Genomic DNA, 25,140 nt, shown 5'->3' on the forward strand with positions numbered 1-25,140 from the left:
GAATTAATTTGATAAAAACCAGGTTTGTTTTCCGTCATCATAACGGTTTTATTTAATACAACTCAGAACCGTTATTAAATGACACAATAGGATTTAATGGGATGATACTTATCACGTCTGTAATGATGAGCAGTAAAGCTGTCAATTATAAAAGAGGATTCCCTCCACTGCAATTAGTTTGGGCGAACAAGGGCAAGTTAAGTTCTGCGGTTTTTGCGCGTTTGCTTTATAGCTTTCTCGGTTCCAGTTCTCTTCACGTTTATATGAGAAAACACGGGGTAAAAAAATTAGTAACATATAATCAGAATGGCTAATAAACATTTTTTACCGACTTTTTTTTAATTGATTTCTTATTGACTGATAAAGACATTTAATCAATCTTTTTCCTTACCGATGACTTTTTGTCCGACTTTGAGACTTTTTTCTTTATTTTATTCAGTCACGCTACAATTGATGACGTATTTTGTCGCACATAAGTGTTGCAACGTGGAAAAGTGTTGTCAGTTTTTTGTACGGGGCTCTGACGAAAAATTTTGGTCAGAAAAACATCGAATAATCAGTAGATTACCAACCAACCATTTTTACCGACTTTAATATTATTTTTAACCGACTAAGTATTTAAAATAACAGAATGCAAAGGTTGGTTACTTTCAGTGTATGTTTTAAGTTGTCATATAAAAATTGTGAAAAGTAATTTTATGGTATAATAAGAAGAGAAATTTGTTTTTTATTTGCATGTATAATTGTTTATTATCCATTTTTACTTAAATAGTGCTTGCTTTGATAAAAAATATTTTTTAAGAATTATTCCAAAAATTATTCGGCGAAAAGTAAAATTGTTAAATTAAGTCGGTAAAACTAATATGGTATTGTGCAAGTGACTAATATTCTTAGCGACAAGAAAAACCTCAAAAAGAGCCCTGGGGACGAGAGTGATAATACCAAAACAGCCAGGTTAATAATGAATACAAGCGTTCGACAAAATCAAGCTTGTTTTTTGACAATCTCGCACACACGAGTTTGTCTTTTTTTTAAACCAATTGCAGAATGCTTTGTCAGGGACTTAAAATAACATCACATGACCTGAAAAAAAAAACAGTAACGCTACATTTTAATATTAACACAAATCTGTTTTATTTATTGAAAAATAAACTTAAAGTGGAAAAAATCTTCAGTGGTTTTAAACTCTTTCTTAATATAATAAACTTTTACAACATAACTGTTTGTTACAATGACATAAGACACTCGTTTCTGCCAAAAGAAAATTGTCAGCCTTCTATCAGAACGAGGTTGTGACTTAATAACAAAACGAAGTTTAAATTTTGTGTATTACTCTATTGCGTCGTGTGCTTAAATTGACACCGCCTAATATGAAACAGCGAGATAAAGAGATAACTTAATAAATTAATCAGATAATGCGATTTTCAAAAGTTAATTTTAACGAAAAATTCCCACGGAAAAACACACTTAAACAAAAGATATAAAAGTTGGTTAAAATAGATTCAAAAATTATAAAAATAAATAAGTAAAAAAGATGCAATGCAAATATCTCATGTATCAAACCATTTTTTCACAACAATTTGACACAGAAAAGGAAAACAACCTCGTCCCGAGGACTCACTTTTTGCTTTTTCAAATGCTTACCTAATTAATTTAGAATTAGTACCCCACCCTATTAATTTAGAATTAGTACCCCACCCTCGAATAATCCATTTATAAACGCCTCCCTAACTGATGATTTATAGCCAATAGATATTAATAATGTTTGTTCTATTGGCAATTAGAATCGGGTCACGGTCGTATGGCGACCATTTGTACAAAAACAACTGACGGCGGGCGTCAGAGAGAGACTTGGTGCGAGTTGCTATAAAGCTAAATGGTTTCGTGTAAGCATCGTGTCGGCTCTAAGACACAACTGTTTGACGAGCTTTAAATTCGTCAACGATATGTTGTGCGATCTTTTTCCTCCTGCGGTGACGTTTCTAAAACAGAAATCATAAGATTTATGTTTGAGAGCTGCAGCGCCATTCACAAAGATATATAATGCAGCGATAAAACGATTAAAATATTGTAGCAGGTTGTCAAATTTTGCAGACTGTCCCAGGCTTCCCTAGTACGAAATAGTATGTTATTATTTGCTACCGTGGCGTACACCAAAGTAAACATTATTGCGGCTTAAAATAGAATTTCTGTCAATTACTTCGCAAGTGGGAATACACCTGATTCGCAGTCTTTTTATTTAGCATATTGGCCACTTACAGTCAATTAGTTCCCAATCTACTATCATAAAAATGTAACAGCTAAAAGTCATATGATCAAGTTCATAGAGTTAAAACCCCCCTGCGCAGAGGGAATATTGCAAAAGGTTAACTTTAAAAAAACATATTAAATTATAATTACGGTGATTAGCAACAAATAGGAAATAATTAAGACTCAAGAATAGAGTTGATATACACGTGTCCGTCCCAGACAGTGCGTGATGTATGACGCCTGGTCGTACTAATAAGTCACGTGACGTTACACTAACTCATTAAACTTTGGTTTTCTTGACTTATCAAAACACATTAGGATTCAAAGGGAATTAGAGCGCGTTCACGCATACAAAGCTGCACTTAGTGTTTCTGTGCTTAGGTCGCTCTATATTTGTAGCTACACTTGCCATCCTTTATTTAAGCAAAATCTGGATAACTTTGATTGGCAAATAAAAACCTCGTGTCAAGAGTACAGTACACCCGGTTACAAGTTGTGATAAAACTCATATGTAAATTATAAGAGCTAAGAAACCGGGTTTCAGTTCTTAACTTTCTTGTCTTACACGAAAGTGGACTAACGATCTACAAACGTTCACAAGCAGTAAATTTAATTTTCACTTTCCCTGCACATGAATAGAGATGATGTGAAACACCTCCCCACCGTTCAAACATTAGCGCATGTGCAACCCGTAAAAATGACAGCGAATCCTAACGGAAATTTAAGTCGGTTGCGGAAATTTCAAGCGTGGAACAGTCTTTTGTTTAAAAACGCAAACTCGACATATTTTTGCAAAAAAACGTGTTGAAAAATGTTTTAAGAAAACAATATTTTCACAACCATATAAAGCAGAAATATAAATACGATTTTTATTTCCTAACATAGAGGTGCAAATTATCAACCATGAATAATTTATTCGCTCACAGACGACACGAAAATAACACCATCGCTTAATTTATCTTCATACCCAACCTTGCACTTCTCCGTCGCCATTTTAATTTTTCTTTGCGGTACGATCTTACAGTAACATGATACGCTCGTATTTAACACTGTCGCGGACATTTGTCTGCCTTAAAAATAAAGTCTCGCCAAAGAAGTATTGGTGGCAAACAACGGGTAAGGATTGATAAACAGATAACGACTTAGTCTGGATTCAAATAATACATAAATGAATAGAGTGAGAATAAATGACGTTTGTTTAAGTTAAGATTAAAGTTAAGATGAAAACAAAAGGAAGGCAAACAAAAAAAATTTGTCTGGATATTTTGGGCCGAGAAAACTTGACGTAGCTAACAATACATTATTATTTTAGTATGACGAAATGATCTGACGCCTCTATAATGTTGTGTTAAAGAACGGGCAAACATGGAATAGATTTATGTAATAATGAAAATGTAGGATAAATCCTTTTAAAAGCAGCAGCTGCACAACTTTCAGGTCCTATACGCAATCTCAGGCGGCGTTTACATGAAATCAGCTTACACCTGTGTATGAGAAGATTCGTGTAAACGGAGTGGTCGAGATGTCTCTAGGAAACGCAATTGCCCTGTTTATTGCTGTTAGGTGTAAAACAGATAAAAAATGCTTCTCTACGAGACTTTAGGTCTCATAAAATACGAAGGAAATTTAATCTCGTCACAGGAATTGCCTGTGCCAACCTACAACTAGAGGAGGAAGAACAAAAGCATTCAACCCTACCAGCATTAACACTCAACTTTTGAAAGATCCCCCAAAAACGTGCAAATTATTTGCAGTGACGTGTTGTCACGTCTGGGAGGGCTGACGTAACTATGTATCATTTACATGACACTAGTAACACATTTAAAAATACACGAGACAAGCGGGGAGAGATGTAAATGGAGACGAATGTATTGTGGCCAGAAAACATGGGGGAAATTCTCGTCACCATCTTTAATAAATTAAAATACTCATGTGACTTCAAAATTAAAACGGAAAAGAGTATGAGGATATTATTTGTGTAAAAAATTATTATAGTGTTTTTTGCAAAAAAATTAAGTATTTTTTTATAACAAAAATTAAAAAAAAATCTGGAAGGTAAAACCAAAAAAACCTAATTACAACAGGGAACCTATTTATGTATACATACGTGATTAGTATAGGGAATCACCAAATTCTTAGAAGATGAAAAAAGAAGAATTATGACGTCATGAAAAATTATCACAAGAAACGGCAGGTGTTTTCGGCTGCGAAAACGACTTAAATGCACCAGCTAAACGAGAATAGACGACTCGGCACAACATTAGACACGAATAGTAAACATATCATCTAATAGGAGTATAATACAATAGTGTAACAACAGTGGCTCGTTAGAGATAGTTGAGAACTTCTGTTACTTAGGTGATATGTTGGGTAGTTGCTTGCAGGATAGGTTCTGCTTGGAAAAAGTTCAATGAGTTGCTTCCTTTGTTGACTAGCAACTAGCAGAGTCCTGTCAATTGAGGAAATAGGTAGGTTGTATGAGGCCCGTTTGAGACGTTTTATGTTGTGCGGTAGTGAGACATTGGCAGCGAAGCGAAGTTAGAAAGAAATGATATGAGAATGGTTCGATGAATGTGTAACGCCAGTCTGAGAGACAGAGTTCAGATGAGCTAAGAAGCAGGCTAGGTATCCATATAAGAAGATTGAGTTGGTTGGGACACTAAAAAAGAATGAAGGAGGATAATTGGGTAAGGAAGTGTAGAGACTTGATAGTTCCTGAGGCAAAGCCCAGAGATAGACCGAGAAAGACTTGGCAGGAGGTAATAAGAATAGACTTGATGCAGAGGAATTTGAGTTTAGATCTCACACAGTTTAGATAAGATTGGAAGAGGGTCATTAATATAGCCCGTGCAAACCATGTTAGCATGGAAAACGGACGTCAAATGATGATGATGATGATGATGATAGTGAAAAATATGACAGTAGTAGGTTTTGCAAACAAAAATCTTACGAAATGTTGGCCTGTCGATTTTAATGTCCAACACCGCCAATTGCTGGAAAATAAGAAAGTTTTTAAAGCAGACGAGTTACTGTGCATCAAAACTACATGGATGTCAACTGTGTTACTACAAGTTGTGAGGTAGGTATCTCCTTTGTTTACACTAGCGCAACTTTAACATTGTGTTGAAAAAGGGGAGATTACAGGATTGAAACCAGCTTTACGCAAAATAGGCTAAAGCCCACATTAAACAAGTGCCATCTAAATCTTGCATATCATCAGATGTCTGTATCTTTTCTGATAATCTCGACTAGCGTTGAAAGCATCATTAACGTAGTGCAAATGTTGTAGCCCTTTAATTTTTTTTATATAATTATCAAGACGCGCGAACTTTACACGGGGATACCTTGGTTCTCGGAAAGTCACCGTAATTGCCTTATTATATAGGTTATAAAAATTTTTTTCGTTAAACGATAACTCGGTGTAAAATTGTGAAGGTTTAAAAATTCGTAAAACACAGTCATTAGGCTCAATTGAAACTAGCAAGGAGTCATGAAAGTTCAGCGAGAAAGCGTGGTTTATTTGTGAGAGCGTGGTTCTCTTGTGTTTCATTCAGGCATTGGTTGCAAATATAACGATGGCACCTACCTTAAATATGAAATAATTTATGCAGCATACTTAAATCTGAATTCTTTAAATGTAAATATCTTGAGAACGAAAAGAGCTTTTAAAAAATTTAAAAAAACTTGTTAATCAAATTTTTTAGCTCTGTAATATAAGTCCAACATCATTTTATACCTTGGTTTCCCTTTAATATTTGTATATATCAGTAAATTTTAGTATTCCAAGTAAATCTAAGTATTCCAATTTCAGTATACCCAGTTCTTTCAGTACAATTCACCATGCACAGTATATTCCAGTATGCACAGTATAAGTCACCATGCACAGTATATTCCACTATGCCCAGTATATTTCAGTATAACCCAGTATGAAAAAACGTTTTACCAAAGTGATTTCTTAACTCAGCATTAGAGATCACCATTTGATTGGTTGTTGCTTTTCAAAGGATGTCACATGTCATCCTTAAATACATAGACACAACCTATCACACGTGGCTCATGCAATAGTCCATTGTAAATTTGAAAAAATGACCTTCAAAATGGCCAGCGCTACACAAACTTCCCAGATGAAAGAGACTATATCTAAAATGCGATTTTGTGCTTTTAATTTTTAGAAGAGGCTTTATACATCACCATGTCTCTAGTGAGATTTGAAATTAATTGTCGTTTTTTTACAAAATTAAGATTGCATGAAACAGTTGCTAGTCCTGGAGACTTTGGGAGTTGTTTGTATTAATTTTAGACCATATATTTTGATCTTTTTGACCAAAAAGTGAACATAGTTACCCTAGCTTGATCCGTAGCTTCATCAACAATATTTGACATTTTCTTTTTCTTCTTTTTCATAGCAAGAGGGTTCACACCTTTCATTTTTCTGTTCTTTCGTCGCCACTCTTTGGGCTCTTCGATCGACTTCATTTGTTTTAACCTCTTTATACACGATTTCTCATATTCCGATGTTGACGTTTTGGAAGAATCAATCTAGAATATTTGAACATTTCTAGATGTATACAAAATTTATATTTCTCACAATTGTTTTAGCTAAAACTTTATGTCATAAAGGATTTCGATATCCATTCATGTGTCGTGTATTCATTTTGTATTCAATGCTAAATTTAAAGATAAACATTTATTTACTTTTACCAACATATGCATTGCAGCATCTGTAGCAATGCATTGTTTAGAAACATTCAAAGATTCACTTATTAGATTTTTGGTCTTTGTCAAATCTCACTATCAGCAACTGAAATATCACCTGTTTAGTTTTGAAGGTAGTAGGATCGTGCACAGAGAAAAAAACATTACATAAATCCTGCATTTTCGCGTAATTTTTCAGAAAGAAGATAATTAAAAAACCTACAGGAACTACTGAGTGCACTAATATGAGCCGAGGAATTGGGTGTACTTATTTGGGTGAGGAGAACGCTTAAACGAAGATCTGCTTTATAAAGTTTAAATAGACGAGTGGTAATAGATAAAGAAGTCAAAATTATAACAAGCGAAAATTTAATGGAACTACCTGGATTGAAAACATCAAAAAAACTAATAATCCAATTTCCAGAAAAGTTCAAAAATCAGTATTTTTGAATCGTAATTATTAGGGCGGAAAAAAATTCTTAAACAATAGCTTTGTCACATTTCAGGGTCAATTTTTCTATCTTTGTGCAAAAATTCAAAATAAACTAATGACCCAATCGTGAGAAATGTCCTAAAACCATACTTTAGGACTGTTTGCTCATATTGCGTATAAATCTGCCATTTTTAAGGCGATAAGATTTTTTCTAAAAAAAATTGACTTCCTCATATTTGAAGCCCTGTTGTGCACTCTCATTGTGCAAAACATCAGCAAAACTAATGATTCTAATCCTGAGAAATGGCGTAACAACCATATTTTTTGGCCTGTTTCGGCTCATTTTGCGCATAAAGCCACCAATTTTTGAGCCGATTAGATGTTTTCTAAAAAAGCTGACTTAGACTCGAGTGTCTATGTCATTGTGCAAAAAATCAGAAAAAACTAATGAACGAATTCTGAGATAAGCTAGTAATGGACAGAGGCACGGACACAGTTCATTTTATAGGAAGAAATTAGGAAAACAGATTTCCTTTTAACTAAGATTAATTTATAAAAAATAATCGTTTTACTTGTTGTGCCTCACGTTTGGTGAATTTAGAAGGTTTTTCCAACACAAGTGTGTTGTAGTGAATGTGCAGCAATGGAACACCTGAAAAAGATTAAAGATTAAGTCCAGTTCCAAATCTTGCATGCTATTTTGACACACGATACAATATGACATATATAGCTATATGTTGTATTGTATCTGTTATGAGTGTCCTGACAGGAGGGGAAACCATCATGCAAACAACTTTAAAAACAGGATAATGCTGGTTGTGGCAATAGAAAGTGTATAGCAATATGTACGGAGAGAAAAGTTACTGGAAAATTTTAACATAGAGACTTTCGCCAGCCAGGCTAACTAAAATCTCCTGTGAAAAAATTCGCCGTTTCCAGCTTTCTTCGAAACAGGCATGGAGTATTTATAGGCTACCATTCTGTAGGCCAGGTAAATATCGTTTAGTCAAACTTGTAACATACATGTATGATGGAACAACTCGTATTACCTTTGTTAAGTCTTTAGGAGACATGGTAACTTCAGCAACAACTACTCTCGAGTCTCCAATAGTGCTCCCCCCTCCACATTCTTATTCCACACCCCTACTTTCATATTTGAAGTCTTTGCCACCAGAAAAAATCTCAGTTTTTTGAAAAACGTTTACCTATTATTAATTTCATTAACAAGACACAAGTGCAAGTTTCAGAGCCTAAAAGTTTTAATATTTGTGACTATATATGCACAAATATATTGTCCAAGATTGCAAAACAACACAAACAAGTTTCCACAAATGTTTTCACTTAAAAGTAATCGTAGCTATCTGGTATCACATGTTAACCCTATTCGCTCTGCCTGTCGGGTTTTTTTAATAACTCCTTTTTGCCCAAACATTTAGGTCCATACCTCTCAGAGCTTTATATATTGGTTATGACTCGAAACTACCCTTAAAAATCTCAATGAAATTCGTGTAATCAGAAAAATATAATAACTTTTGTTCAGATTATTGTTAGAACTTGAAACTTACAAAACAATTTCGACAAGGGGAATCGTTCTAAAACTTTTGATTACGTGTTAATCCGACTACCCGATTTTTTCGGATTTTACCTGAAAATCAGGAAAAAACGGATTTTTGGGCAATATTAGGCCTTTATTCATACAAATTAAGTAAAAACCTGAAAATATGTTAAATAATTTTTATTTGGCTGTCAGAAAATTTAAACAGAATGTAAAACTTCGTTCTAGAACGTAAGTAATTGAATTTTAAACACGTAGTGGTATATTAGACAAATTTCAAGATTTCAATGACGTCACAGTAAAAGTGCTGACATAAACAAAAATTTATTGCTACTATTTTGTTTCTTTCATGACGTATTATAAGTGTGCCAAGTTTTTGGACAAGCCTGTTAAAACTTAGGGGGGGAGACAATCCCCCCCTGGTCATATGTTTAAAATACCTCAGGCTGAATAGGGCTAAGAACACTGATAGTTCATTACTTTATATTTATTGATAACATATTCTTTGAATTGAGAGTTATTTTCATTACTTTCATTTTTAATTTCATTTTGACAATTCATACAAAACAACAATGAATGTTCTAACCAATAGGTAAAGAATTTAATAATACCTGGTATTTTACGCAACACATTACGCAACTCATTATCTTGACTTGCAACAAACAAATGATGGTTATTATCTTCGCCTAAAAGACAATACTAAATTGTCACCAGAAAACAATACAGCTCAAAGCTACATGAAGGAAATGCTTCAGAGAGCATGATGAAGGAAATACCGTTAGGAGAATGATAAGGCAGTACAGATGTCAAAATTTTAAATAGAGGAAAGTTGTCAAAAATTGTCACAATTAGTTGTGTCTACATTTAAAAAATCAATCTGGACAACTTCCAATTAATAAATATTTTCTTACAGTAAATACAACTTTAATTAAAACAAATTATATTGTATTTTGAAAGCTAAAAACCCATAATAAGGTAACATCGATCAATATGGAACACGGCAGAGAAACATTCACTTTTTACTACAGGGTTAATTAGCTTTCTTTCTAGATTTCTTCTGAATCAGATAAAAAGGAAAGTTCTAAATGAAATGAACATTTTGAATTGGAAGGAAATACGAAAATAATAATATGAAAACTTGTTTAACTTCTTTGTTATATAAACTTACCTATCATACTTTGAATACACTCTTGTGCTGAAACAGGTTCATTGTGGGTGCATTTGCGTAACTTAAATTGTTTACACACAAGATGTGCACCATGTAGTTGAGGACCGAGCAGTTTGCCTTCATCTAATATGCATTTCGTTGTAACTTTTATTCAATTAAGAGAACATTTTTTACCTAGTAGATTATAGTCTAAATATTTGGAAGAATTGTGATCATGTGAGCAAGGCCACAATCAATAGAATCAACAAGTGTCCAAAATAGCAAATAATCTGAGGGAAGGAATTGTATGTGGAAGGAAAAATTATAGAATTAAGGTTTGCGAAAAGCAGCTCTAAAATTACTCAAAATGGGCAAAAAATTGTGAATAAACACACTTTTATTGAAACTTTAGAATTAAATTGAATATTGCAAATGAGCATTCTCAAACACAGAATCTTATACTGAATTTACAGGAAATTTGCTAAAGAGTTGAAATTTTAGAAGTAGACTAAAAAGATATCCTTTGTGATGTATGAATGTAGAATGTAAAGGTTTATTTTTCAAATTTTAAAAAAAGGATTACATTGCAAGCAATCCCTAACAGATTAGCACTGTTATCAGTCTGAGGACTTCTAAATGCCAGTCATCATAAATATTCTCTCTGAGACTTTTTTAAAGAATTTGTTTTTGCAGCTTAGTCAATTTAACTAGCCATAGGTCAACCTAATCTGCCGCCCAACCTTATTGCAAGAATACTGTACAAGCCCGCTATTTGATCAAATTTTATGAGATAATTTGGTTCTCACGTTTAAATTAGGCCAAAAATTAAACAACTTGCTTATGAACCATTAGGGCACTCTCGTCCCAAGGACCTCTTTTCTCTTTTTTAAATCGCCAAGTTTTTCTACTTGGCCAGTGACTATAAGTCACAAGCAACACATATCAGTGTCGGGTTTAAAATTCCAGTAGTGTTAGTAAAAAAAATTAGGTTTGAGCAACTAAGTCTGAAAGAGTAAAAACACCCTTTTTACTTTAAGTGAAGAAAGTTCCGAGGTACAAAAATAAACTTTCGCGGTCAAGTCTTCTTAGAAATTTTGAGGGAATAAACTATCGCGGATTTGAGAGTTTTATGTATTTTAAATTATTTTTAAGTTTTTATAACAAAAGAGAGAGAAGATTGTCTTAAATTTGTTTCGCGGGAATCAAATTTCCCATTTGATAAAACTTTCACATGAATAAACTTTCTCGTGTTTTACGGAAGAAACTTTCTCGAGAATTAAATTGCCGCGATAGTTCTACCCTAAAGTTAATCTGAAACCTGGCCTAAAAAATAAGTTGTTTATTTTTTGCTGTTTTTAATCTAGGACTTTCGTGGCATTAAATTCTTTTGTTAAAACGTAACGTAGACAAGGAGAAAATAAAAAATGAAATAAAATAAATATTTCATAAAAATAAATAATTTTTAAGCATACGTTAAAAATAGAAGTTTTAACAAAATCAGAAACGCATCAAAAAGGAAGCAAAAAAATGTTTATTTAACCACTGGACTAAAGGAAAGCGTAAACAAAACAAATCTATAAAACAACCTTTTTATGTGTTGTAGTGGGTTGGAATAAGTTGCATAATAAACTTTTTAATAGTTATATATTATTGGTTATGTATCATCATAATCATCATCATTCTCAGCTTAACGTCCGTTATGTTAATGGATATTATAATGGATATATACTAAAAAGGTTAAAAAATACATACATAAAATATCCATATATCAGCTTTACTCTTCAGTATCCTCGATGTCACTGCCATTGGAGTGCTTTGATATGGCTGAAGCGATTTTTGTTTTGCTAACTGTAAAGTCAAAGTGCTCCATCGATAAAAATTCATTTCCAATTGGTCTTTAGGCACGTTTGGAAACAGCTTGTTTACCAGTTGGGGGAAAACTGTTACAACAGTTTGTTTGCTTTCTGATTCCATAAGTGTTCAACTGTAAACGTATCTGTGCATCTTGTGACCTTCATTTTCCACCCGCAAGAAAAGCATTTTACTAACGACTCTCCTGGAAACGGAGTTACTTTTTTTAAACATGAATTGTTTACGCAAGATTTATAGCCATCTTCTTTAAGTGATAGTATTTCCAGGCAACAGATTTTTGAAGGCATCAGGTCTTTTATTATTGGTATTTTTGCCCAGTCCACTTCAATGATCTCATCAGTTTCTTTTATTTCTGTCGAAGTTGTGGTGGAGAGTTTCATCCCATATTTGCTCTGTAGGACTAAATCTGACACGGACAAGGAGACATCTTGTTCTACAATATCAATTAGCGGTGACCAAACAGTAATTGCAATATGCGAAGATTCATCTGCCATGATACCGTCTCGAACAAACTTTTTTGTTTTTCCTTGTCCAACAAGGACCACACGTTCTTCTTGAATCCACTTAATTTTTCCTTGTAAGGTAAAGGTGCCACTTATGCCATGTTCTAAAACATGTTTTATTGTCAAGTCACTTAAATCTAGGTACTGGAATGTGACATCCTTGTTTTCCTCAACCTGTCCACCGGTGTTGCTATTAAAAAAGAACATGTTACTTTTAGTTGGTGACAACCCAATTAATCTAACGGGTTCTTTGCTTTCTTCTTTTTCGGTAAACAGATTTCTCTTCATACTGCTAGTGGACATCACTCGTATCTTCTTAGATTCTGAAGGACTTGTTTTGACGTACACATCGAAATATGGATTCGCTTTTGCAGATATCTTTGTTGGAGATACAAATGTCACACAACCACTAACACCTACGGTTAAAAAGATGGAAATAACAAATACACATACCTTTTTACTACTTATAGATAAAATTAAATCACATTTGATGAGTTTTGCTATCAGAACGTATATACAACACAATTCTGATAAGAAATCAACTTACTTCCACTATTTTGTTTAGTACTTTCACCAGACATAATTTTCTAAAAGCAATAATAAGACAAGAAATATTACAATTCGCAAACAATAACCAAAATGTAATAATTTCACAAAACAGTTATCTATTGTAAATTTTTATTTAACTGATGTAGTCGGTTTTCTTCAATGCAACGGTATTTATATTGGTAGAATTTTTAACAGCCAAAAGCCTGTCATAAGATATAGGCTCTATTAAAAGATCGGACAGGCGTTTCACTCTCGACAGTGCTACATAAGCTAAACCAGCCACTTTTTCAGTGGTACCTAAATCAATTATCGCTTTAGGCAGCGTTAAGCCTTGAGATTTATGTATTGTAATAGCTGAACTAAGTTTTAAAGGTAGTTGCTGTCTTGTTGCTATGTGTTGGAGTTGACTATCACTGGTGCTATTGGAACAATACCTGGCATATTATTAAGTGATGGTCCGTTATGAGAATCAAATTTAACAAAAACAGCAATTGGTAAGGCTGGAGGTTGATGACCATCTTTGTATATTATATTTACTCTCTTTCCAGTTGCTCCATTGCACAGACCCATTTCCGTCCACAGATTTCTTGTTAGCATAACAGAACAGTCAATAGCTAAATGTAGCAGCAATTCCAAGCCTCCAAAATCATCTGCAGGTAACTTTGAAGCTTTTGGGGGGTTATTAAGAGCTTTAATAACATAGATTGGTACATCTAACTTTCTCAGCTTTTGGAAATTCCACTCCGCTACTTTTTCATTAGAATAAGCAAGTCTGGTAGTAAAGCAATCCACATATTCTTGTGGATATAAACTAACAACACGAGTGCATAATAATTCCCAATCTTCAATCGTACTGTAACCATCACGTAATCGCATGAGAAGGTTTCGGAACTGATGTTCACCATTGCTGTTTACTCTTTCATTGACAGTAAGCTTCACAAAAGTTTCAAATTTGCTGTATGCACAATAGCCCATCAATGTTGTTGATTCTTCTGGGAGAGAATGGTAAAGGGGTTTATCTGAAACAGGTGGCGATTGGGCTATATCTCCTACCAAAATTACTGAGTAACCATCAAATGTAGTGTCTAAAATTCCACTTGCCTGACGTAAACGTCAATCTATTCAACCTAACATTTTTAAACCTATAACTGAGAATTCATCAACAATTAAGTACTTTAAGTTTTGCAATCTTTCTTGCAATTTTTTTCTCATTATCCAACCAAAACGGTGAACTATTTATTTCAGAACTTGTAAAATGCGATTCTATTTCATTAAGGCCGTCAAGATTTACAGTTGCAGCATGTGTCGCATCCATACCAGTCAGACGTGCCATATACATCCACTGTTCACAGTGTTCTTCACAATTTTCATCATTTACATGTTCTGCATAATCAGTCTGATCAAGATTAAAGTAAATTTGAGCGTTCTGCAAATTCCAGTGCCAATTTAGTATGACAGTTTTACCAATATCACTTTCTAAAAACTGTTGCCATTTAGAAACATAAGTTGCAGGTGAATCTTTCTCATGCACCCACGCATTTGATGGCACATTGCTCCAAGTTCTGTATTAAGTAACTGAAATTTGCAGTACTTGTCATAATTTACTCCTTGAGGATTGGGACTATAATTAGGAATTGTTCTAACAATGACAGGTTCTTTACGTAGTTGTAGTTTGTCTTTTTTTACATCATATTTTGAAAAAAAGTCTATCAAATTGAGTTGTTGGACAGCAGTTGAGTAAGACCCACGATCTCCATAAACTTCTAGACAGGATTTCTCAGTTATTATCTCATCATTTGTTATTGAGCATTTTCTACTGTTTTCCAAAGAGATGGTAATTACATTGAAGCTGCTGCGATAGAGTTTTAGAGATAATATTTGGTGCATAACCTCTTGTATGCCCATGTCCCTTTCACCAACACATTTCATCATTAATTTTCTGATTACAGATCTGGATGATGAGATTTTAGATAGATTATTTACGACATTGACAAAAGCATCTCTAGCTACACTTGACATCTTTTCAATTTTTGATGCATACTTTGCTAAATATTCAATGCAAGCACGATGGTCAATTATCAACTGGATATCGCAATTAGCTCATCCATCCTTGTAACTGAATTTGTTGATGACGATTGACACGTGAATCATTTCACTTTCCCACAATTTCAGACCTGACTTCTTTTCCCATCTTTCGTGTTATCTCATTAAATTTAATATAGGTTTCTTCATTCAACTCCAAAGGATAACCAAATTTACATTTCTGTTCCCATCATTATCTACTCTCAAACAGTATCCTGGATTACACTTGGTATGTTTTTGAACTGAATTAACTAAGTCTATATAATCTAAATCTATATCATTCTGCAATGCAAATGTAAACGACTTTCTACATGGGTGTAGATCAGGTTTTTCTCATTGTGTGCCATATTCAGGGGTAGGGCCTTCGTCATAACTACACTGAAGTTTGTCACTCTGGCCAGCCACTACAACATCTTCAACAACGATGTAATCATTTTGAGGAAGGCATTCTATTCTTTCAAAATGTATTTCAATATCTTCATAAAATGGGTTATTTTGTTTTAGCCACACTAAAGCACGCAAATCTTTTTCTCTTCTTACCTTAAAATTACAATTTTTTTCATTTTTGCCTTTAAATGTAAATTATAGAATTGGCAAGTCCTTAGAACTACGTGGAAGAATATTTGCAATTTTTTGAACATTATGAGGTAAAGTCACAACATGGTCTTTATAACTTGTAGTTCCAAATCTAGGCTTCAGATAAACCTGCATTACAGGGAATGCACGCGAGATAATCATTTCCTCAACTTGTGTCAAATCTTGCAATTCAACTGGCTCTGAAGCAGGTATCATTTTATTTTCAGAACTAAATCTTTTAGGGATGCCCTTATCTCTTTTACAATGACCACAAACAAACAAATTGATCTGTTTTTAGTGGTATTTTGATCGGCCAAGCTTCAAAACAAATACTGCATTGATTTCTCAAATTTCTCTATTTCACCAAGAGCTTTTTCCTCTTAATGTAATAGAAATGGAAAACCGTTTAATTTCTTTTTCGATTTAAATGATTTTTTTTACGTTTTACAATAGGCTGATTTTTCTAACTTTCTGTAATATTTTTATTTCCAACAATGCAAAAAGAAGTATTTTTCAAATTGTTTTGTTTACCTATTTCTCTGACTTCCTTTCTAAAACAATTTTTATTAAGAATTTTTATGTCTTTCTTTTTAAAGTTATACTGAGAGGTAGAATTTAACGACAGTTTATCATTTTTTAAATTTAAAAAATGTGTTCCAAACCCTAACTTTTTTAGTGTCTTTTTCATTATCACTGCAAGATCTTTTTTTTGAATAAATTTATTATCTTGAAACACCTGAAAATCTGTAAAAATATCAAAGTTTTGACTCTGATGATTCAAGGCATTTTCTTGGTGCATGTGTTTAACATATATTCCAAAAAACCCACCACTGAAGTTACTTGAATACAAACTATCTAACGAGTTAAATAAATTACAGCTACTATCATGCAAATCATCTATCGGTATCCAGTTTTCATTACTGTTTATTGCACAGGTAAAATGACTACCTAAATGTCTAACTATTCATTTTAACCTGAATTGCTACTCTAACACAATTTCTGGAGGAAACTGAGAAACACTCATCATAGACTCACTGATGTGCTTGACTGATGCTGTGACTGAAAGTGTAATATTACAATTTTCACACTGTGCATTAGAAATAGAGTTACTCTGTGCTAGATACAAAGGACATTGCTCTTGCAGCAAATTGGAAGATAATATACCATCTAAACTTACATAATTTTTTAAAACTTCATTTGAGACTTGAAAATTATTGTTACATGTGCTACATGACACACTGAAAAAATAGTTTGAAAAAATCTTATTTCTTTCACTAACTGACATATCACAAAATACAGTACTCTAAAAAATTTCAGAAAACTGTGCATTGCAATTCATTGGAACAAAAGAAGGACATTTTAATCTTAAATACTGCCAAAAAACCTCTCTTAAAGAGCATAGAACTGAGGCCTTCGAGTTCTTATTTTGATGATCCTCAAATTGCCTAGTGACGTATTGTAATGATCCTATACAATAGCTCGTAAAATTATTTCCTACAAACAGATTCGAAACACAATGTATCCAAGTTTCAAGAAAACAATCTACAGCACATGAAAATTTTCCAGCTGTATGGCGACAAGAGTTTAAAAAATGTAACTTATTAATCAACCTTCTATAATCTGGTTCTCCACAACGGAATTGTCTTTTTACTCCACAATGGAACTGCCTTTGCTAACGTTTCAAACAACTTAGAAATTAAATGAAAATATGAGGTCACCATATAAACGGACTTCTTTTCCTCTTACAAACCACGCAGCTGATTATTCTCACCACGCTGCCCAACACAAGGAGAGTAAGTATGCTACGAAGTAGCTAAATTAATCAATCAGACTTAGGACAATGACAAGAAAGTAATTATTTATTAATAGAATATACACTTTTTGATATTTACTTGCTTCTTAATGAAATTTTTACGTAACGTTTCATCATCAAATTCTACGTCTGATCTGATTATTTTATCTTTTCATACAGGATAATGCTGGTTGTAGCAACATAAAGTGTCACTTTTAATAACTGCTAATCTGTTAGGGATTGCTTGCAATGTATCCTTTTTTTAAATTTTAAAAAATTAAATTTTTCCCGAAAGCTATTATAAAAAATGGTGGAGGGACTTTATCTTTTAGGTGGGGTTATAATATTACACCTGGAAGTGATTTGTTATAAGGTGGGACTTCTAACCCCTCTGCACAATATGATAAATAAATGAAAGGTAAGAAGTTGAAAAATCAAAAAAAAAAAAAAGTTGAAAAGATACATAGTTGAGATTCTCCTTCGATGTATTTTGGTATTTGTTCCTTTATGTTGATTTTGTACATCAGTGCAAACTGACAAAAAGTAAGATCAACTAAAAAGAGCAAAGCAAAATATACTCCTGATAAATCAGCATTAAATTTAAAAAAACATAATTACAACACAAAACATATGCAGATTATTTTCAAGATATACATGCAGTAGTGAGCTCATGTGCACACACATGTACACCTTTGTTTAGGCTTGCAATTTCTTGCATCTGCAAATTAGTGATTGTTGTGAATGCCTTATTATAAGCTAACTTGTTAGGGAAACAATTTAAAACGACTGTTTTGACCTTAATTCGCAATAAGTCCTATGAATGAGGAAAGAGTGAAAGTATTCACACAAGCTAAAATGCACTCAATTTGCACAGATACATCTTGCTGGAAAAGCACCTTTCCTACAGTTAATGGGGGTAAAAGACAGCTAGTTACAACATTAAATTTTTTATTAATTGTGATAGCACGCTCTAACTTTTGGGAACTTGAAGTGCATCATTTATTATGCACGATGTATTTTTCTAATGATAGGCTTATGCTACTGAGTGAGACAAATAGGTCACGACAGCTACTTATCTTTTTTTAACAAAAGGGTTGCATTTTATAAAATAAATCTTGATAGTTGTTGCCGAATATGCCTATATGCCCCTAAATTTCACACTTTTCCGTTTTTCATGCAATTCTGGCAACGCTAAATGATTTGGTATTCTTTTTCAACCTCAAAGTTTTTTTTCTTATAAGAATATACAAGTTCAAGGCAGTGTTTTGTAGATGATTACGAACAAGGAATTATAATATGTGCCAATAAACGTGAAAGCTAAATACGCTTATAATGCTAGCAATAACAAATGGTCTACAGTACAATACAAATTTTACTCATACTTAGAATTTGATATGGTTCATGGAATCCAAATGTAGTTTTGTAAAAAGCAACAAGTTTCTTGCAATGCTTCAGTCTTTTTACACGCATTTTGTTTAACTTCTAAACAAAACATACTTAAAGCAAGCATATGAATTTACTTAGTCTGGACAATTTAAATGACAGCCAAAGCATCCATTACTAAAAAGAAGCCAGGGAACTTTAAACACAACCTTTATATAGATGCATCAACAAATATATTATATTGAAGAAAATTTTAACATGTGCAGGACCTTCCTGTTTAGCAGTTTTTTACTACATTAGGAACAACTCCAAACAAATGGCAGTTATAAAAATAATATATAATGCCACTTTCTGAGCGAAACAATCACCTTTTCCTTGATTTTTTCACTTTAGGTCTCATGTAAATGGAGCTAAACACAGTTTAGCTCATGTTAATTGCAGTTCTCAATACTTGATAGTTGCTATGCAGATGCATCATTAAGGGTACACAAGGTTGTCTTGCTCACCCAAGGCATTGTCTCAATTAACCAAATCAAAGCTATGTGTCATAACTTGAAGCAACTTTCTTGTTGTTGATACTTTAGAGTAGGGGACTAAAGGTTTGGGTATAGTCTGTCCATATTAGGAGGTTCTAAGTTAGCCAATCAACAATCCAGGGGCCCTATAAATAGGAGGGAGTTACTCTGATTCAACTTCTCACCAGTAGTAGCAATAACTTGCTAAACTGAAATAATGTTAAGCTAGCTCCACGTTTTCAAGAAGCATCTATCACTGCAACCTACTAATATCATCAGCTCCATCTTTTGGCTTCAATTACCACAATGGCAGCGCATCCAATGACTCTAGCAAATTTTGGATCATGTACCTCTGGTATCAGGAGAAACCTTCGGATATTTCTTCAGGACAGATATTGCATGTAGCCAGGTCGGTTGTTTCATTTTATATATTATATAATGTTAGGAGCCCAGAAACTGTCACTTTTTAACAACCCTAGAGCCATTATGGCTTTTATACAAGTAATGCCAACCTTGTAGCCAGGTTGCCATTATGATAACTCGTTATGTTATGTACAGTGTTGTTTATGTTCATTCACCGCGATAGACGATCATGATACGATCCTGCTCCAACCTGTATATAGTAAACTGTATCTGCGTGACATTTTGGCCTCGTGTTTTCCCTTTTCAATCTTATAATACATTTTTCAATTACAGCCAAATGTTTTCAAAAAATTAAGACTATACTTAGCTAGCCAGAAAAACTTCTTTTTTCCACATCCAGAAAAATATTTACAGGCTTGTTTTCGTAAGTTATGGGTGAATATAATTGCTTTGGGGCCAATATTCAGGCTATAAATTTGGAGAAACTATATTCTGTAAAAGACATGCAAAACGGTATCTAGTACTAATAAAAACTTTTCATATTTAATCTATTTGAAACATTTGATCACATGAAAAAGGAGACAGATAGAGAAATAGCAACAACAACAACACAAACTGCATTGTAAATAGGCTTTATTTGTATTATTAGATCATAGTACACCATAAACAACAACAGATAAATAAAATAAAAATAGCAAAATTATATCATGATTTTGCACAAGTAAAGGCTGCTATATAAAATTGGTTTTTACGCAGCAATAGCTAATTAAAAACCATTTTTGGCCAAGACTCTAAAATGTTGAATCAAACTTGGAAATACCTAGCTGTTTTGCGATAAACACTAACTACTTGAAATTTTTAACAAAACAAATCATTTAAATACAGATATCGTTAACTACATTTACACATTTTGTGTCCATCAGGATAGCGTTGTATATGTATATGTGCTAAGTCATTTTCGTTATGTTGGTAGAACCACAAACATTTTCCATGCCTGTCAGCATAACTTCTTTAGTGAAACGTGAAAAACTTTCGCCATTTCACCCATTAATTAAAACCATGTTTTTTTCCTAATTTTTATAATTAACACAGTGCCCAGGAATTATTTCGATATAAGATTAGAGCTTTTAAACCAATCATCATCAAGTCCTGTCGAAGTCATTCTCCCAAAACTAGTCACGACTAGTGTTCTCTAGTCTATGGCCTTGTGGCATGTTAAGAAATCGTTTAAAAAGTGTCTATTGCCAGAAGCTTTTAATCTACAAAGTAAACATACAAGGTGTTATGCAGCTATTCGATTTATTGTATTGCTATCAAATGTCTTTTTACTTGTGGGTAACCCAAGACAACACAAGAACTTTGAGTTTGAGACAGGCCTTTTTAGATTTGTTGAAAGTGAAACTATAAACAGTTTCATGCTCACACTTGCTAGCACAGCAATAGAAAGCTCAAAAATCAATGGAATTAAAAGTAAACAGATATACCTGAAAACGTTGTCATTATAAAGTTAATGCTATGATTTTGTTAAGTCATAAAAAAAGCCTGCTTTTTCTGCCAAACTGCTTTCTTCTGCAATCCCAGGCGACACAGAGAATAAATGTTTTCCAGTCATGTTTTTTCTTAGCAACATTGCTCAATTTCCTTCCACAATCATATATTGAAGCCTTCCATTTACTTGCTGCAAGTCAATACAAAACTTTCTTAGCCTTTAGACATGTTGAATCCTGGAAGATGCTTTATCCAAAATGCCATTCCGTCATCATCATCATCATCATTCTCGGCTTAACGTCCTTTTTTCCATGCTAGCATGGGTTGGACGGGGTATATTAATGACCCTCTTCCAATCTGATCTAGACTGTGTTAGATCTAAACTCAACTTCCTCTCTATCAAGTCTGTCCTTATAACCTCCTGCCAAGTCTTTCTCGGTCTGCCTCTGGGCTTTGCCCCAGGAACTATCAAGTCTCTACACTTTCTTACCCAATTATCCTCCTCCATTCTTTCCAAGTGCCCCAGTCAATTCAATTTTCTTATCTGGATAACATCTTGAATTCTACGGAGACTTAGCCTGCTTCTTAGCTCATCTGAACTCTTTCTGTCTCTCAGACTGGCTTTACACATCCACCTAACCATTCTCGTATCATTCCTTTCTAAACAGTCAAGATCTTCCTGCTTCACTGCCCATGTCTCACTACCGTACAACATAACACTTCTTACACAGGCCTCATACAACCTACCTTTTACCTCAATCTGCTAGTCAACAAAGGAAGTAACTCTCTGAACTTTTTCCAAGCAGAACCTATCCTGCAAGTAACACTTCTTCTAGCACCCCCTTCACTGCCGAACATATCACCTAAGTAACAGAAGTTCTTAACTATCTCTAACGAGCCACTGTTGTACATCATTAAAGCTGGAAATACTTCATTCTTTATAATCTCACCTTTGCAACGCTTGCATACAAACTGTATGTCAGCTCTTACCTTCCACTAATACTACTGCACTTCTTATGTACCCAATGCTTGCAAGTCTGACAAAAAATTGAGTTACTACCAACCCCTTTCCTGCAAACTCCACAAGGCCACTTTCCAACTACAGGGTCACACTTGGCTGCAATGCTACTAATCATGACTTTAGACTTTGCTGTGTTTACCTTTAGCCCTTTCTCTTCTAGTCCTTTCTTCCACTTCTTAAACTTTTCAACTAATTCTTCCATCGACTCTGCTATGAGAACCAAATTATCTGCATACAATAACTCCCATGGACAAACTGTTCTGAACTCCATCAACAGCGCTTCTAAGACTAGAATAAACAACAAAGGACTAAGTACAGAACCCTGATGTACACCAACATTTACACTAAATTCATCACTAAGTGAATCGTTAATCCTGACACGACTTCTAGCATTGCTGTACATAGACTGTACCATCGTAACTAGCCACTTATCCACACCTAATTTTCTCATAGCCCACCAAATAACTTTACGTGGCACTCTATCAAAAGCTTTCTCTAAATCTACAAAGGCAAAATAGAGATTCTTTCTCTTTCCTAAATACTTTTCCTGAAGCTGTCTGAGTAAAAATATTGCATCTGTAGTGCCACACCCTGGAACAAAACCAAATTGCATCTTATCTATATCAATTCTTTCTCTAAGTAACTTATCGATCACTCTTTCAATAACTTTCATTACTTGATCAACCAACTTAAAACCTCTATAGTTACCCCTTTCTAATGCATCACCCTTGCCCTTGAAACAATTCACTATTACACTCGACTGCCAGTCACTCGGAATAGCACCATCCTTTATAATCTGGTTAGCAAGACTTGTAATAAGCTTAACTCCAATATATCCAGATGCTTTTACCATCTCTGCAACAATACCTGTTACTCCTGCAGCATTGCCAATCTTCAATTTCCAAATAGCCTCCACTACCCATTCTGTCTTGATCTGCATAGCTGGCCCTTCTACAACATCATCATCAGACAAATTATCCTCGTTCCAATCAAACTCAGTGTTAAGCAACCTTTGATAATAATTCTTCCAAGCTACCCTTTTCTCCTCCTCTGTGCTAGCCAAAACACCTTTATCGATACGTATACACTTCTCACCTATAACATCCTGATTAGTCTTCTTAATTTGCTTTGCTATCATGAATACCTAATTCCGCTGGTCTTCCCTTCTTAACACATCTGCAAATCTGTTTCTCTCTGCTTCTGATTTTGCCTTATACACTGCTGTACGAGCGTGACGCTTAGCTTCTAAGTAAATATTTTTACTACCACCTGACTTCCACTCTTTCCAAAGTTTCCTCTTTTCCTTTATACACTGGTCAACCTCATTATTCCACCACCAGGTCTGTCTATGTCTAGCTGGTCCTTTCGTCCACCCACAGGTATCATCAGAAGCTTCTAGAAGACAATTCTTCAATGTAGTCCAAGTACTTTCAACATTGTCACTATCACATTGACCATTGTGGGCTAACTGCTGAACTTTTGCACTAAATTGTCTTGCTACAATCTCTTCCTTCAGCTTCCAGACTTTTCGACGGGGCCTGTACTTTCCCTTGGCTTCTTTAACACTCTTCAATATAATATCACAAACCAGCAACCTATGCTGGGAAACACACTCTTCCCCCGATATAACTTTCACGTCCTTCACCACTTTCTTGTTTGACTTTCTAACCAGGAAGTAATCTATCTGTGTCTTACAACCACCTGACTCATATGTTATCAGCCTACTCTGTCTCTTACTGAATGATGTGTTGCAAACCACCATGTCCGTTGCCATTCCAAAGTCAAGCAATCTCTCCCCTTCCTTATTTCTGCTCCCAAATCCATAGCCTCCATGCACACCTCTATAACCTTCAGATGACTTCCCAACATGACCATTAAAGTCGCCGCCCACCATGACAAGTTCAGTGTCTCCAAACTTTGATGTGACTGCTATTAACTCATCATAAAACTTATCTTTATCTTCCTCACTGAGTCCACACTGTGGAGCATAAACTGACAGAAAAGTGACAATCCTATTACCTATCAAAAACTTTATCACTATAATACGACTATTAACACGCATAACATCTATTACTTTTTCTACCCACTTCTCTGCAACGAATATGCCAACTCCTCCATATCCATCACTATTACCAATCCAAAAAAGCTTATACCTTGCCCTCCTACCTTCCACAAATCTCACTGAAGCTCCTCTCCACCTGACCTCCTGAACACAACACATATTAACAGAACTACATTCTAACATTTCAACTAATTCACCTGCTCTACCTCTCAGAGTACCAACATTTACACTAGCCATCCTCAACGCTAACATTCTGTGGTTTAAAATTTTAAAATTAACTCTTATTAAAAATACTTCGGCATTAAATATGGCTTCCTTTAGACGCACTTATTACCCAGATCCCCGATTTACCCAGATTTTATTGGTAGTTGAACAGCAGCGTCATTAAACTGCTCCTGCTCCATTGGTAATGACAGATGGATCGTATTCAGGGAACTCTTCAACCACAGACGTCGCATGATTTTCTTCTTTTTGAGAGACAAATGTTGATTATGGATGAAAACTTTTTTTTCAGCAGCCAAACCGACTCTTCCCGAAAACGCCGATTTTTTTGGTTTTGATAACTTAAAACTCACCAGCAACTCTAAATGATTTATCTTTTTGATAAACAGAGAGAAATGATAATGACTTTATCTTGAGATTTCTAACTGCTACATCGACATCTTCCATGGATTCGAATATATATTTCTGTTTCTCTTTACAACCTACAAAGTATCCAGTGGAAAAAAATTTTCGATTTTGATTTAATTCTAGCTTTTATTTTTTCTTTATAATATCCAAGAATAATAAAAAAAAAACTTTGACAACTTACCATCTAGCTTTTCATTATTCGTTTTATTTATTTCGATTATTGA

General features: G+C 34.2%; 3 protein-coding genes and 1 pseudogene across 7 annotated transcripts in view; all 4 read right to left on the reverse strand.

Moving 5' to 3' along the window:
- Positions 1–1,175: 1,175 nt before the first annotated feature.
- The window catches only part of LOC130625682 (rRNA-processing protein UTP23 homolog), a 31,966-nt gene continuing 8,001 nt past the window's right edge, over positions 1,176–25,140 (reverse strand). For all 4 annotated transcript variants that reach the window (XM_057440785.1, XM_057440786.1, XM_057440787.1 and 1 more), the window contains exons 2-8: positions 18,837–18,936; positions 17,918–18,007; positions 10,102–10,245; positions 9,545–9,619; positions 7,951–8,030; positions 6,595–6,789; positions 1,176–1,982 (exon numbers count right to left, since the gene is read on the reverse strand). In XM_057440785.1, coding sequence (XP_057296768.1) covers positions 1,905–1,982; positions 6,595–6,789; positions 7,951–8,030; positions 9,545–9,619; positions 10,102–10,245; positions 17,918–18,007; positions 18,837–18,936 — 762 coding nt within the window. In that variant the 3' untranslated portion in view covers positions 1,176–1,904. The remainder of the gene's footprint in view (positions 1,983–6,594; positions 6,790–7,950; positions 8,031–9,544; positions 9,620–10,101; positions 10,246–17,917; positions 18,008–18,836; positions 18,937–25,140) is intronic.
- LOC130625681 (uncharacterized) lies at positions 11,845–17,350 on the reverse strand. Of its 2 annotated transcripts, XM_057440783.1 has the most exons (3): positions 17,273–17,350; positions 13,003–13,042; positions 11,845–12,871 (listed from the first exon to the last, which is right to left on the reverse strand). In XM_057440783.1, the coding sequence occupies exons 2-3, from the start codon at positions 13,034–13,036 to the stop codon at positions 12,024–12,026; spliced, it is 882 nt and encodes a 293-aa protein (XP_057296766.1). In that variant the 5' UTR covers positions 13,037–13,042; positions 17,273–17,350; the 3' UTR covers positions 11,845–12,023. The 2 variants fall into 2 exon arrangements, with proteins under 2 accessions (XP_057296766.1, XP_057296765.1); XM_057440782.1 differs by lacking the exon at positions 17,273–17,350 and having other exon boundaries at positions 13,003–13,142.
- Positions 13,138–13,979, reverse strand: LOC130625683 (ATP-dependent DNA helicase PIF1-like; annotated as a pseudogene).
- Positions 13,956–17,343, reverse strand: LOC130625684 (uncharacterized). The gene has a single exon (XM_057440788.1). The coding sequence runs from the start codon at positions 15,021–15,023 to the stop codon at positions 14,481–14,483; it is 543 nt and encodes a 180-aa protein (XP_057296771.1). The 5' UTR covers positions 15,024–17,343; the 3' UTR covers positions 13,956–14,480.

Source organism: Hydractinia symbiolongicarpus, chromosome 14 (genome assembly GCF_029227915.1).
Source record: "Hydractinia symbiolongicarpus strain clone_291-10 chromosome 14, HSymV2.1, whole genome shotgun sequence".
Classification (NCBI taxonomy): Eukaryota; Metazoa; Cnidaria; class Hydrozoa; order Anthoathecata; family Hydractiniidae; genus Hydractinia; species Hydractinia symbiolongicarpus.

Coding starts and splice junctions, on each gene's coding strand:
- LOC130625681 (XM_057440783.1), bottom strand. CDS start 13,036: ATGTCTGGTGAAAGTACTAAACAAAATAGTGGAA. Junction 12,872..13,002: donor TACTAAACAAAATAGTGGAA/GTAAGTTGATTT, acceptor TTTTAACCGTAG/GTGTTAGTGGTTGTGTGACA.
- LOC130625684 (XM_057440788.1), bottom strand. CDS start 15,023: ATGTCAAGTGTAGCTAGAGATGCTTTTGTCAATGTCGTAAATAATCTA.